Source organism: Meriones unguiculatus, chromosome 14 (genome assembly GCF_030254825.1).
Source record: "Meriones unguiculatus strain TT.TT164.6M chromosome 14, Bangor_MerUng_6.1, whole genome shotgun sequence".
Taxonomy (NCBI): Eukaryota; Metazoa; Chordata; class Mammalia; order Rodentia; family Muridae; genus Meriones; species Meriones unguiculatus.
The window spans coordinates 86687398-86701845 of NC_083361.1; the positions used below are offsets into that span (position 1 = coordinate 86687398).

At 54.9% G+C, this 14448-nt stretch overlaps 1 protein-coding gene across 2 annotated transcripts in view; it reads left to right on the plus strand.

Annotated features, from left to right (window-relative positions):
- Positions 1-6507: 6507 nt before the first annotated feature.
- Positions 6508-14448, plus strand: part of Pde2a (phosphodiesterase 2A) — a 90474-nt gene continuing 82533 nt past the window's right edge. The window contains exon 1 of one of the 2 annotated variants that reach the window (XM_021640975.2): positions 6508-6796. In XM_021640975.2, the coding sequence (XP_021496650.1) occupies positions 6726-6796 (71 nt within the window). In that variant the 5' untranslated portion in view covers positions 6508-6725. The remainder of the gene's footprint in view (positions 6797-14448) is intronic. The other variant, XM_021640978.2, reaches the window with a different exon arrangement.

The following is a 14448-nucleotide window of genomic DNA, read 5'->3' on the forward strand; positions in this document are numbered from 1 at the left end:
CATACCCTGGCTGTCAAGTCTTAGCTCTGCTCCCACCCAGGAAATTGACCACATCCCTATCTAATGTGCCCCCTAGGATCTGTCCCTACCAGAAAACAGCATCATTTCTGCCACTTAGCCACTTAGTGACCTGAATGACCCAAACCCTGCTCTGGGACTGTGTGACTGTTTCTGTCACTCACACACACGCACACGCACGCGCACACACACGTACACACATGTACATGCACACACGCCCACACAGCTCCACCCCTCTGCGAGTTCCCCTCACACACACAGAGCTGGTCAGAATCTCCCTGCCTCTGCCATCAGGAAATGCCTTTGGGTTATTCTTGCCAGTGTCCATGTTCTATGAACGTGTGGGGAGGATGTACTCAGCCAGCCAGGGACTGGCCCCGAGAAGAGCTCACTGGCCCTGGCACGTCCTCTCTTTTATGCTACTTTCAGCCTGTGGAAATTTCCACCCTTTCTCTGCCCTGGTTACAGCTCCTACTGCTGTATTTATCACCCTGGAGACACAGTGACACGGGCACACGTAGGCCACACGCATACACTCATGCTCTGCACACACGTGCCTGCACACCTCAGCTTACACTGCCACAACTGCAAGTGTGCACACACACACACCCACACACGCACACTGCACGTGGAGGAACACCCACACACAAAGAGCTCTCTAGGAAAATTGTTCTCCTGCTGCTCCTCCCCCCTTATGCTTCCCCCCTCCCTCCCCCTCTGTTCCATCCGCCCACCACCACCCACAGACCAAAGAGCTGGGCCGGACTGTGCCTCCCACTCCTTGTCAGCTGGGAGGTTCTCTGCCTGGTGACTGGGGTGTACCCTCCCTCTTCCCACCCCGCCCCCGCCACTTCCCTGCAGTCTTGTCTGTCTTCTCTGCGTGAGCCCCCTCTTTGTCACTCTTTTGACTCTCAAGTGGAAACTGCCGTTCCTCGCTTTGTCTCCTGAGGTTCAAGTTAGGGAACTCCAAGGACTGATCCAGGCAGGATAGAGTAGGAGGGGTGCCAGGGACCCCTCAGTTGCAGTCACCTTCAGTCCTCCTCTTGACTAGGGGAGGGCTGTGTGCCTGGCACCATGGAGACCAGCGAGCAAGCGTCATAGCAACATAATCTGGGTGGGCACAGCCTTCCTCCTTTGGGCTTGGGGGTGCACACAGAAGGAGCCATCACGGGCCTGATGGCGCTGGGCCCTGTGCTGGTGCCCAGTGCTGGTCCCCTCATCCTCCCGCAAGCTGTTCCAGCTCTTCCCTTCCTGGACTCACTGTGCTGCAGGCCCCATGGCTCTAAGGCTCTACCGCTACCTGGGCACTGCAGACACCAGCACGACTCAGGGCCTCACCCGGGGTCCCACAGCAAGTCTTGTCCTCGATGTTGACTCTCCGGTCCTCCACCCATGTCAGTGTACCCAGGGCGGAGAGGTCAGTTTAAGGTGAGGTTGGGCCACCTGTGCAGTCTCCAGCCAGCCCTTAGCCTGGCCGGTGGTGGGAGTACAAATGCCACCTGCTGTGCCAAGCCTTTGCCTCTCTCTCACTTCACCCTTAGGAGATGCAGGGTGGCCAGTAAGTAGCCCAGCGAGGACAGAACAGGCTTGGGACAAGGTGCCCATCCCGGCAGGTGCTCTTTCTTTTCTCATTTGTGTCTTCCTTGCTGGAGAGGGATCTGTGGCAGGTTCTACAGCTTCACCAGGATCTGGCCTGAGGACGTCTAAAAACCTGAGAGCTAGTTTTCGGGGGAGACATAGAGCCTTCCTCAAGTGCCTAGACCGAGGAAACACTTTGCAGCCCCTCAGTACAGAGGCTGGGTTGCTGGTCCTGTGAAGAGTTGTCTCTGCCACAGACTAGAGCGCATAGGGTCCAGGAGGAGAGCCCTGCCTTCCCGCCCAGACTTGACTCCTGGCCTCTGCAATCACATTGCAGCTGTCTTCCCCCTGGCTTATGTAATCATTCAAATTTAACAGCTGCCTTTATCCCACTGAGTCACATCCCCTCCCTCCCTCCTCAGGTGTGGGGACTTGCACAGGGAAGGTAGAGAAGGAGGCTCAGGGACTCCAGGCAGGGAGGCTCCCGGTGTGCTGGATTGGAGGGTGATGAGGAGAACAAAACCTTTCTTAGAATAGGAACTCAGAGGGATTGTCTCTGCTCTGACCCATCCTGGTGAAATGCTACATTCTTGTGGGGGGAGGAGGTCCAAGCTCCATCTACATAGCCTTTTTTGCTGAGCCTCTGTCCCTACTGGAGGAGAGGCAGACAATTTTGAAGAAGAGAGAGTAATTTGGGGCACAATGGCAGGAGTCTCTGATCTGTGGCCTAGCTCTACCCTTCACATTCTTTGGACCTGTGTATGTCCCTGGCCTGTTTGCCCATCTTTATAATGAGGGGTTGGATCTACTGGCCCCAACCTCTATGCTTCGTGATGTGATATCTGCCTCAGGTACAGGGACCCAGTCTTCCTCCGAGCCATGTCTGCTTAGCTCCACCCACAGAGCTGGGTAGGAAGCAAGGCCATTGGATTCTGGGTTGAGGGACCCAGTAGCCTTAGGCTTTCTGACTTGATATCTGTCCCACTGCCTCGTCCTCACTGGAATTTGAGATTACTACCCACACCTAAGGTCACCAGCCTCCCTCCATCCGTAGGAAGCTGACCCAGGACTCTAACTGTGGGTTCTGGATCACCAAAGCCACCTTCCTGAGATGTTGAAGAAGTTTCTCTACTCTAAAGCTGTTCTAGAGACCATGGTGACTTTTCCTGTCCTTGTCAAGGCTTTTTGTCCCCAGTGGTGTTATAGGGTCCCTGATTAGTACAACCTGTGCCTGGCACCAAGAGCACATGCCAGGCAGGCCTTTCTCAAAGGCATAGTTGTGGGCATCAGGGGGAAATACACTGTGAGATGACTCTCTTGAGCTGTCAACTCATCTCTCTCCTGCCCTCATAGGTGCCTGTTACCAAGACCAGGGTGGACCCCCATTCTGTATCCCTTGCCCCAGACAGGGAGAGTCATTGTGGGTGTCCCAGTCCCCCCATGAAGTCCATGGCCTGCCAATGACTCCCCATCCCCAGTGGTGGGAATTACACATCACAGCATCAGCCTGCCCCGGAAGTAGGGGCCAACATCCTCCCCCTGCTCCTTACTAGACTCAATGCGGCATGGTCCTGGACTGATCCTGGCTCTGATGGGCACTATCTCTTTCTCACCTTTCATCTCTCTCTAGACTTCTCCATCAGCAGTCTTTCCTTGCACCCTTCAGCCTAAAGGCTAGGCTGGGCTGGGCCGGGCCTCAAGGCCTGTCCTTCAGGAAAGCAGGATTCAAGCAGTCGAAATGAGAAGAACCTGAACAGGCAGAGAGAGGAGGTGGGGCAAAATGGCAAGGAGGGGAGAAGCACCCAAAAGCAGAGTCCCAAGAGTGCTGCACGATGTGTGTGCTGAGCTGGCCCGGAAAAGGTGAGCCAGGATTTGGGATGGTCTTTAAAAGAGAAGAAAGGACATCAGGACCCTGGAGGAGAGACAGACTGTAAAAGAAAGGAGCAGGATGGGACTGGAGAGTAATAGGGGCACGCCTCTTCCCTGCCTGCAGCAGAAGGGGATACAGAGAGATCCATCAGGCCAGGGCGGAGCCAGTGGGGGTGAAGGGTGGCCCCACGAGGGTTTAGAATGGGGGTGCAACGTGACTGCTTATGTTAGGAAGCTGCCGCTAGGTGCAGCATGGATGTGGAATACGGGGGTTGAACTGGAGTCGAGGGCTGGAGAGAGCAGGAGAAAAGGGAGGAATCAGGGCCATGTGACTAGGAGTGGATGGAGGTGAAAATCCACAGACTTCTGGGGACAGGGACACGGGAGCGAGGCCTCGCTGTGGAGCCCAGTCTACACACAGGCGACTGTCTAGTTGGCTGTTCGCTCTTTGAGGTTCGGGCCAAGGAAATGCGCAGAGACACACTATATTGGCCTTTGGCGCCCCAGAAGAGGGCTGGTTGAATTGGTGTGTGTCAGGGGAAGGATCTCTGCCCACTGGGCCAAACAGTGGGGAGTTTTGTTAAAAGTGTCTACACTGTAGGAAGATAGGAAGTGCCTGGGAGGGAAACAGAGGAGGGGCCCTCTGGAAGATAGGAGGGAACCCTACCAGCGGCTCAGCAGGAAACAAGGGCTGGGGCTGGCTCCGAGAAGTTCTGGTTTTCCTGCAGTCCTCAGGAGGCAAGGAGTAGTGCTGTGGAGCCAATCCCAGGGAGACACCCTTCCACGGCTTACGGCAGCCACCCTGATTCCCCCCCGCAGCATCCTTCTTCCTCCCACGTGCTTTACCGCGACCCGGTTAGAAAAAATAAAAAACAAAAACCAGAATGATGGCTACCGACCCTCGTGGCGGACGGGGGGTGGGGTGGGGGCCGGAGTTGGTGGGGGTGCGTGAAAGGGCTTAGAACGGGTAGGCTTGGCTCAGCACCCTGGAGAGCGGCAGCAGGCGTGGTCTTGAGTGGGCGGAGTCTGTAGCCAGGCGGAAGATCTAAGCATGGGGGAGGGGCAGAGGTGATGAAGAGGAGATCTTGGACTGTCTCAATCCCTCACCCTTTCTGCACCCCACCCATCCATATACTGTCCTGCTGTAGCCCCTGGCTCAGCATGTGGGACATCTTGGGTTCCATCCATTCAACTTCCTCCATGGGATCGGCAACTGTTTACTGGGAAATTTAGAGTTGTTCCTCCAAATTTTACAGCTCTTTATGTTTGAAACATGTGACCTGTCTTTCATGTGAGAAAATGGAATTGGAGTTCAAAGAGTTGAATGAGTTCCTTAGACATGTGGCAGAGCTGGGATCTGAATCCCATCTGAGCCCTGGAACCCACTTCATCTCCATGGTTCTGGACCCCTCACTGTTCTTGCGGAGCCTGCTTCTGGAGAACTATAAGGTGTGGCTGGCATTTGGCTGAGAGGGAGAGCACCCCTCTGTGTTCCCAGGAGACTACTGAGCAGGAAGCCACCACTACTGTTCTTTTTGGGGGGGAGCTGAGAAGGGGTCAGCTGAAGCTTGCAGCACCCACACCCAGGAGGTGCCCTCATTTGAACCCTTCTGGCCCAGCTCCACTGACAAGCTCCTCAGATCTGAGCCCAAGAGGCAGCTGTGAGAGACCAGGGCCTTGGGGGAACATCTTTCCAGTTCACAGGCCTGAAACAGGCAGCTCCCAGAGTAGAAAGACACCAGTTCTAAGCTGGCTTGGCTGGCTTTGAACCATCCTGGCCCTTGTCCCCTCTGAGTGAGAAGCACTTTCCCCAGTGCGTTCAGGGACTTTCAGGTTTATCTTTGGGGCTCCAAAGGTGGAAGCAAAAGCTCCCACAAATCTTCCCTGACGTGGCAGTCTGAGGCCACCGGCCTACTGTGTGAGTAATACTCTGCCTGGACAGGCTGCCTGCACAAGCTGACTCATTCCTGTTCACCCATGCTCTTCAGCTTGGGTCAGGTTTCCATTAAGTCTCAGGGGCTTCTCTGCCCGGAGCCTAGTTGCGGGTGGGGTGGCATTCTCCCTATGACTTGGAGAGATGAGGTCACTGGTGAGATTCACTGGAACACCTCCTTGGATTAGATCCCTTTCTGCCTTTAAAGACATATCTTAGAACCTCTTCTAGAAATATTGCCACTTCCTGTTTGGGAAAGGGTGGGCAAGGGGGCAAGGAACAGCTCAGTTGTAGCTGATGGGGCCGACCGACGGTGTTCGTAAATGGATGGATAACTCAATGGTAATATTTCCGTACCCCAACAGCCTCCCACCCACCCCGTGCCTGCTGCGTGGTGTGGCCCTGCTGAGACAACTGTCCACCTGTCCCCTTGCTAAACGCTCCTGTTCTGTTGCGTTAAAGCTTTGCTTTGAGGAGTCCTCTCTGCGGACAGGAGAGAGGTGCAGTAGGCCTCCCCCAGGCCTAGAGCAGGTGGCCACTGAAGTTGGGGGAAGGGCGGGCTGTAGCCTGGGTACAACAGCTCCTGGCAGTTCATGCATCAGCTTCCACAGTGGCCCAGGCAAACAGTCATCAAAGGTGGACTCTGTGACCAGGCTGAGTCTGCCGTGTGACAGCTCACACTGGTGTGTGCCCTAGGACGTGACACAAAGATAGCGAGGATGCCCAGAAGGGATGACAGCTAGTTCCAGAGGAGGCTTTGCCGTCCCAGATTCAGAGGACAATGGCTTGTTTCCAGCCTGAGGGACTCTACGGTGGGGCCTCAGAGAGTCTGGGTTATGTCCTCCTGTGCCTGGAGTCCCCAGCCTCATCCCTGCTCTCAAATCTTTGTTTCTTTCTCTGTGTGTTTCTGTATGCCTTTCTGGTCTCTGTATTTTCATCCTGAAAGCAGAGAGATCTTCATGTTTCTCTCTCTGTCTGTGTATCTTTCAATCTCTCTCTGTCTTTTTCCTCCTCCCTCCTTCTCTCCCTCTCTGTCTGGGCCTCTCTCTCTGTTCCTCCTCCATGCTCCCTCCCCCTTCTGCATTATCAGACTTGCTCTAGCCTCCTCCCAGAGCCAGCCTAGCGGCAGTAGCAGCCTGAGAGGCAGGCGGAGCAGCCCAGACAGCAGAACTGGATCGGGCGTTGAGTCCAGGCGGAGTCAAGAACCGGCCATTGCTTTCGGTTCCTGCGCCTGCTAGGGGTGCCCCAGCCAGAACTCCGGGCGCAGGGGTGGGGGCAGGGCAAGGGGCCACCTTAGTCTGGCTGGGGAGGCAGATGATGAGGAGTGATGGGGCAGGCGTGCGGCCACTCCATCCTCTGCAGGAGCCAGCAGTACCCGGCAGCGCGACCGGCTGAGCCGTGAGTACTAGCGCGGGGTCTGGGGGCTGGACAAGCAGCCGTGAGAGGCAGTAAGGATGGACCGGGGCATCCCTCTAGGAACCGGGGCTGCTACGGAGCTCAGGCCACAGAGAAGGATCGATCCTGGTGGGGACCTGGCTGCAGGACGGCAACCTCGTCGGGGGTTTCTGTGTAGGGGAGGGCTGTCTGGAAACCACCGGGGAGATGACGGAGCTAGGGTCCTAAAGCAGGGCTTCTGGCTGGAGGATGGGTCTTCGGGGTGGGGTGAGGAGTTTGGCCAAGGAGTTTCCAGGAGCTCTGGTGGCTGAGATGGGACGCTTCAGCACCCTGGAGAGGGACAGTGTTTGCCAGCAGTTAAACATAGGGGTGTGGGTGTGTGCGGAAGAGAGAATAAAGGTATGTATGAGTGGTCCCAGAGCAAGAGAGCATCAGTGGTAATGAGTTCGTGGAATCAGGAATTAAGGGTTCACTCAGGACATTACTTTATACAACTTCACCTCAAAGCATCTGTCCCAGGACGGTGTAGACACGGCCACAGAGCCCCAGCATTGTGCTGGCCCGAAAGCAGGAGCTACATGTGTAGAGGAAGGAGCCAGTATGAGAAGTTCCAAGGTGGCAGGCAGGTGATGGCGTGTGTGCGCGTGTGTGTGTGTGTGCGCGCACGTGTGCGTGTGCGCGTGCATGCACACACCTGTGGCGTATAAGGGAGGTCCTGGATGTGCAGAGGTCTTGAGGGTTCTGCCATCCCGAGGGTTGGATGTGAAGCAGCGGCATGGGTTTGTGAACACTGCTGTGTGGCTGGGGGAGGATAGTGCAGGCTGGTGTGTGTGTAAGGAGACATGCGTGTGAAGTCGTTTGCATATTTCCTTGCATGCTAATGTGTGTGCTCCGTCAGAGTGACTCAGTATGCGTGTTGCTTGAGTGTGCATTCACATTTGTGTTATTAGTGCTCGAACAACTGTTTTTTGTTAAATGTATGTGTAGGTGGATCTGTGTGTTTGCCTAAGTGTTCTGGTGTGGGTGTGTGATCATGGGGCTGGTGTGTGTGTATATGTGTACATTTGGTCTTTGTGTAACTGCTGTACATGTGTGTGCCTATTTATGTCCATTTCTGTGTGGGGGCTTCTTTTCTTTCATGGTTGAATACACAGTTGGGACACTTTGGCCTACTCAGAGAGAGAGGAGGTGGCTGAATGTGTGACCACCTCTGTGAGTTCAGGACAATTCATTCTATACCCTGTGGAGAAATGCAGAAAAGAAATAGGCAATAATGGCCCTGCCCTCTGGGGCCGCCTAAGCTTCACAGACACAAAATAGCTTGAGAATAACGAAGCAGTAAAGAGCAGCATAAGCTAACAGGTGCTGCATCCTGGGAACGGCGTCAGCAAAGGCTGGGAGGTGGGATTGGGCGGAAGAACAGGGAGGACACTGCAGAGATGTGTGGTGGGAAATGGCTGCAGGGTGGTCAGGAGCCACATCTTGCAGAACTTGGAACTCCAGATTCCTTGGGCTTTGTCCAGAGGTCCCAAGGGAGCCTTGGAAGCTTTTATGCTGGGGATGGATAGGAATGTTTCGGCAGAGGAGGGATATGATTATATTTTGATTAGGAACCTGTTTCAGCAGCACTGTCCAGGTTTTTCAGAGAGCTCGGTCCAAAAAAGGAGAGCAGGGGCCAGGCCAGGCCTCAAGGAGCCATGAGGCCAAGTCACCCAAGTCAGCCAAGGGACCGATGAGAAGAGAACTTTCTGCAGTAGATCTTCAGACAGAGGCAGAGTTCTTAGCTGAGGTGCATGGCGGCAGAGACCAGAGGCACCTCTTGCTAGCCTGCCTGGCTGCCAGGCTAGAGCTGGACCTCAGCCTCAGCCTCACTCTCAGGAGCCAGGCAGTCTTCTCCTTTGGGCTTACCTAGAAACTCCTGGGCTGCTCTGGCTCAGATCACTGGGAGTTAACTGCCCATGTTCCTCGTCGCAGCTCCAGCCCCTGCTCCCCCTACCCACCAAACAGCCCCTGCCACTCTTCCTGCTTCCCACTCCAGCTCTTGTCCCCAGAGACCGCTGATGGCTTGTCTGGGATCTAGCCAAATGGCGGAGGGGGAGAATGTACTCCCATCAGTACCCCTCCCAGTCTTAATGGACTGGAGTCTTGCTCTTGGCTACGCTACTGCCAGGCCGGCACTTCCCTGGCTGCTGCTGCTTGGGCCCGTAAAATATAACTCCCTGGTTCCTTCACTCACTCGTTTGTTCATCAACAGGGACTCCCTAGAGGCTGCTTGGTACCCGTGACCCAGTCATTAGAACCCTGACCCAGTCCTCACACCCAGCGTCTGCTCAGTATAGGAGAGATGGGGTTGGAAACTGACAGTGTCACAGAGCTGTGTGGAGAAGGTTCTGGGGGGGAGGCGTGTGGCTGGGCCCTGCAGGGTACTCCCAGGCACGGAGCAACAGAAGGAACACGGGAAGATGGGAAGGCATAGAAGGTTCAGTGCAGTCAAGGGCCAGAAGAACTCAGGCTAGTGGGAGCCCAAAAGGACAGGCCAGAGGCAGCTAGGATCAAGGGGCAGCTTTTGTAGAGTCTCCAGTGCCACCCCCAGGAGCTTGGCCCTTTCCTCAGGGAGCAGAGGTAGGGAAAGGTTTTCGGAGAGGTTGCTTCTGCTAGGAAGCCCTCACAGACTGTCTCTCCCCTCTAACACGACAGCCCACCCTGCAGTTTTGATTCCTGATGGGCCAGGATTGAGAATGCGGCTCAGATGTAGCTCCTGTATCTTCGGTGTCACAGCCATCCTGTAGCGGCTGCTTGCTTTCTCTATGGTTGCTGCCCAGCTCCCGACTCACACACTCCCAAAGACCCTCATCCTTTTCAGCTTGGGTAGCCCATTCCTTGAAAGCAATCCAAGGCTGCTTACTTCAAGTACCTGGCTTGGCTTTATGTCCATGCTGGGTCATTGTCCTTATCATAAGCTGGTGCATTCGGGAACATAAATGGGCTAGGGGCAGCATGTCAGGTGAAGTGAGAGAAATGAGCAGCTTCTAGTGAAAATACATGGTGGGCTGATGGGCGGGGGGCTCTGACTCTTCTTTAGAACCCATGATAAAGAAGCAAGCATGGCCTGAAAGGGGAGTGGGGATAGACTATAACAAGAACTTCCACCTCCATAGAAGGGCTGTAGACTCTGCTGGCTGACTGGGCTGATGAAGGAGAAAGTGTCCCAGGATGGGAAAAAGTTGGAGGCAAGTCTTTATCCATCCTCGATCCTCCTGCAGGTGACCAGAATCATCCAGGCATAAGGCGATGAGATTGAGTGACAGAGGATCATTCATTCATTCAGCAGCCTTTCGTGGTCTGCTGCCCAGCTGAGCATCGCATTCCTAGAGGAGATGGACAGAGCCACTGACCATGCTGGAGGAAGGAGCCATCTTCCTTCCTGTACGGGGGGCCGCTGGTGCAGCCGTAGAAGGAAGAGTCACTTCTAGCCAAACTGCAGGAGGGTTCCAAGGAGAGGGTCCCAATGTGCAAAGGCCAGGAGGCGGGGCTAGCCAGGAGGCGGGGCTAGCCAGGAGGCAGGGCTAGCCAGGAGGCAGGGCTAGCCAGGAGGCAGGGCTAGCGTGGTTTTGCCTATACCGGGACTAGTAGAGTTCAGAGTGGCTTAAGTATGAAGCGCAGGCTGCGAGGGAAGCACTGAAAGAGGAGCAGGGAGTCAAGGCTAGACCATAGATAGCACTTCTAGCCATGAAGTTGTCTCTGACAGCGTGGACATGTAAATTCCCCTGCAAATGTGCAACGTTTTTGGTTGCTTCCAGTGCCCCTCTTCCAGGCCTGCTAAAGGACTCACTCCATGCTGCTTGAGAATGGGTGTTCAGTGGAATAAGCAGAGACCGTAGAAATGAGGGCAAGGCAGGGTTGGAAGAATGTGAAGCCTTCCAGAAAGTGCTATGCAAATGAATGCAAAACAATATGCAAATCAGCCCATTGAGCTTGGCAGGTTAGGCTCAGAGGACGAGGCCTCACCTGCTTCGGTGCTGGCCTCCCGCTCCTGCCCCAGGCCCAGGCAGCCTGGATGGCCTCATCTGCTGCTCCAAGTGCCCTGGCTTGTCTGACCCACAAGACTGTGGCCTTCAAGGCTGGGGACCAAAGCTCCCTGTCGGTACCTCAAGCCTCTTGGGATGTCAATATATTTAGCAACAAGAATCTTTTCACACATTTATCTCTCATTGTTCGGCTGCCCGCTCCCCAGGAAAGGCCAGTTCCCTGGTGATGTGACCCACTTCTTGAAGTCATCCTCTCACTGCCCTTTTTGAGCTTGGTGCAACAGAAGGAATCTGGGAGGACTTCCCAACAGTGTTGCTGGGATCAGTGAACTTTGGGACTTCGGGGATGCTCCTCCAGGTTCAGAAGAAGCTTTGAAGACAGGAGGAAAAAGTGGCAAGCAGATGGAGGCTCTTCCCACAGCCACATGGTCCTGGGAATGAACCTCAGACAAGCAGTGTGCAACGGTGATGACCCTCCTGCCGCCACAAAATAGTTGTGAAGAATCTGCAAGCACGACACTGCTAGGGATGCAGGGAGTGCTCACAGAGAGGCTAGCTGCTGTCAGAGTAGAACACCCACACTCACCTACACTTTTAGACCACGGCTGGGCGCCCGGAGACCATCAGTGCGTGGGAGAGCCAGGAGGTGGTGGGCGTGCTGCGAGGCACAGATGCTCCGTGGGCAGATGGAGGTGTCTGAGGGACTTATGAGCGCCTTGCTAGGCTGCACCTGCTGGGCCTGAGACCAACCCCCACAGAGTTCAGTGGAAGAGTTCCTGGAGGAAGGAGTTAAACCCAAGGCCACACCCACAGCAGCCTGTGAGTCATTCTGGGAATTGTAGTTTGGTGTGAGTTTTCAGTAAGTAAAATTTGTCCAGCCTCTTTCCAGCCAAATCCGTATCCTGCTGCTGAGGCTGGCTGTTGGCAGGCCCTAGTAGGGTAGGGGCTGTGGGTCAGGGAGCTCATAGGTGAAGCAGCCTTGACCCTTTCCCTGCTTCCTGCCTGTTTGCTGTGTGCTGGAGTTGGGATGTAGGAACAGGGATCAAAGGATTAAGTCATAATGAGAACTCTTTGCTCATGCACAGGGAAGTTTCCAGCTGCCCGAGCAGGCTTTCCACAGCTATGATCTTTAATCCCCTCCAAAAACCCAGGAGGCTGCTGTTTTCTGGATGAGGGAGCAGAGGATTCAAGAAGGGACTGTCTTGCCCACTGGGAGGGGTGGGGCCAGGCTTGAAGCACAGGGTCCTTAGGCCCCCAAAGCTCCTGTTCGTTTCATGAATTATTGGTCCAGATGGCAAAGTGCTAGCCTTGAAGAACAGAAGAGATATGGAAGATTCAAGTTGGGAGCGAGGCATCCCAGCAGAGGAACAAAAGCTACAGGATCAATTAAAATACCATTCTGTGGGACCTGAGGCCGAGGAATGGGAGAGCTAGCTCAGGCCTAGAGACCTGACCTCAAGCTGAGAGTCCAGACATGTGACTATGATCCACCAAAACTCCCATCACAAGGGGTTTGAGTGAGGGTCAGACCTGGTCAATATTGGGCTTTGGGAAGATTGACCTTGAAGCCTTGGCTGGACGGCTTGACGTGGACAGACCAAAGGCCGTCTCAGGCTCCTGCACTCCATCCCGGGAGCACCCAGCCCTTGGTTGCTCTTCCTCTTCTTTCTCTTTCCTGCCCAGGCCGGGACTGGTCACTTTACAGCAGAGCTGTGCTGTAATGCATGAACCGGAAGGGGCTGCCACCACACGCTCCATCCCAGCCCAGGCTTGCATGTTGGAAGCACCAGGAGGGAAGAGTGATGAAGGAGCTTGGTGGCAGGAGGGTAATACAGGGCTCCCACGTCCTCTGAGCCCCATGGCAAAGGCGGAGTGGGGCTGAGGATGGGGACAGTTGGGTCCTCGAACAGTAGAGACAGACATTCTGGCGGAGTGAAGCTCAGGGAGAAGCAGTTCCTCTCACAGTTCTGGGATGGCTAACTGGGAAACAGACATAGGATTAACTTGCACTTAGGTTTAGGTTTTTATTTTATTTTATTTTATTTTATTTTATATTGCTTGAAATTTGTCCAGTGCCAAAATGCAGAATGATATTAGTTTGTGTGTGTGTGTTCATGCAAGCACTTGTGCATGCATGTGTGTGTGTGTATGTGTTTGCAAGTGTGATATTCTAGTCTTAGGTATGTGTATACTTGTCAGAGAGGGGGTGGATGTTTGGACTTGTGTTTGTGGAAAAGTGTGCAGATACTTGTATGTGTGTGCTCGTGTCTTCATTCTTTGTGTGAATCTTGGTGGACGGTTGTGTGAGCAAGTGTGGCTTGTGTGCCTGTGTGTGCGTGTGTAGGGCGTTATGCAGGAATGTTCTAGTGAAACTTGGTATCTGTTCGCAAGTGGATTCGTGTGACGGTCCTCAGTGGCCCGCAGACCTGTGCGGTTGACTCAGCAAGGCCTCACTGAGGCCTGGCCCCTCATCACCCTCCCTCTTGGGTCCCTCCTGCCCAAGGGTAGAGAGGGCTGTGAGATGTTGGGCTCCAGTGGTCATCAGAGGGCTCATGCATACGAGGTCTGAGCTGGCCTCAGGGGACTCTAGGATCCTCCTCAGCCCATGAAGGCCTTCAGGAATGATGTCCTTTTGTCTTCATGCTCAGGTTGGGTGGCCGGAATCTTTGGCCACTGGTTGAGAGGCTGGACGTGGCTGGGAGTGGAGGTGGCATTCTTCCCAGGATGACCACACCCACATCACACTCGCAGGGCTTTCCGGCTCCCAGCTCAGTCCTCTTATGCAGGAGCAACTGCTGAAGCCCCAAGAGGAACAGTGCAATCGCCCAACGAGATCAGGGTGAGAGATGGGGCTTGGAGTGGAGAGAAGGGTGAGTTTGGCCTGGAAGGTCTCTCCCTCGGCCCCGGCCCCTCAGGCGGTTGGGGCACCCTGAGGAGATCCAAGGCTGTGCTTGCGCCCGCCCTCCATCTGCCTGTCTCCGCTTCCCTGGGCCTCCAGCTTTGAAGTCTCCACCAGAGCTTCTGCATGCTGCGGGTTGCCTTCGGGGGCTTGCAGTCTGTCATCCCACAGAACACGGGGAGGGGAGTTTAGGGATAGGTGGGTGGGGGAAGGGCCTCTTAGAGCTCAATCATCTCATGTTTGAGCAGAGCCTTTATTTTAGGCTTCTGCTGTTCCAGCCTTGCAGGCTTCCCTACACTCTCTCCATGAGCCCTCAGTGCTGAGATGGTGCTGGGTTATGGCGAGGTGCAGAAGGTCAGCTCCACCCCAGGGCAGGATGCAGGACAGATCCTGGGACAGGGCCTTCCTTGGGAAGAAGGCTCAGCTCCCCGCCTCGCCCCCCTTCCCATAGGCTCTGTTCCACTATGCTTCAAGAGGCTCCAAGCGGGCTCCACCTGCCGGTTTTGTTGCAGACTGAAGTGAACTTCCAGGGGAAGGGGCCACAGGAAGCTGTGCAAGAAGATGTGGGTCCGCCTTCGCAGATGCGCTAGTGAGGGAAGGCTGAAACAGGAGAAATCCTCCTCTGGCACTAGAGAGAACTCTGTCCTCCTGCAGCTTTGGATTAGAAGCATGTGGCCCAGGACAGTCAGGGGGCCTGTGACTTGGAGGGACTTGTTGCTGAATTCTGG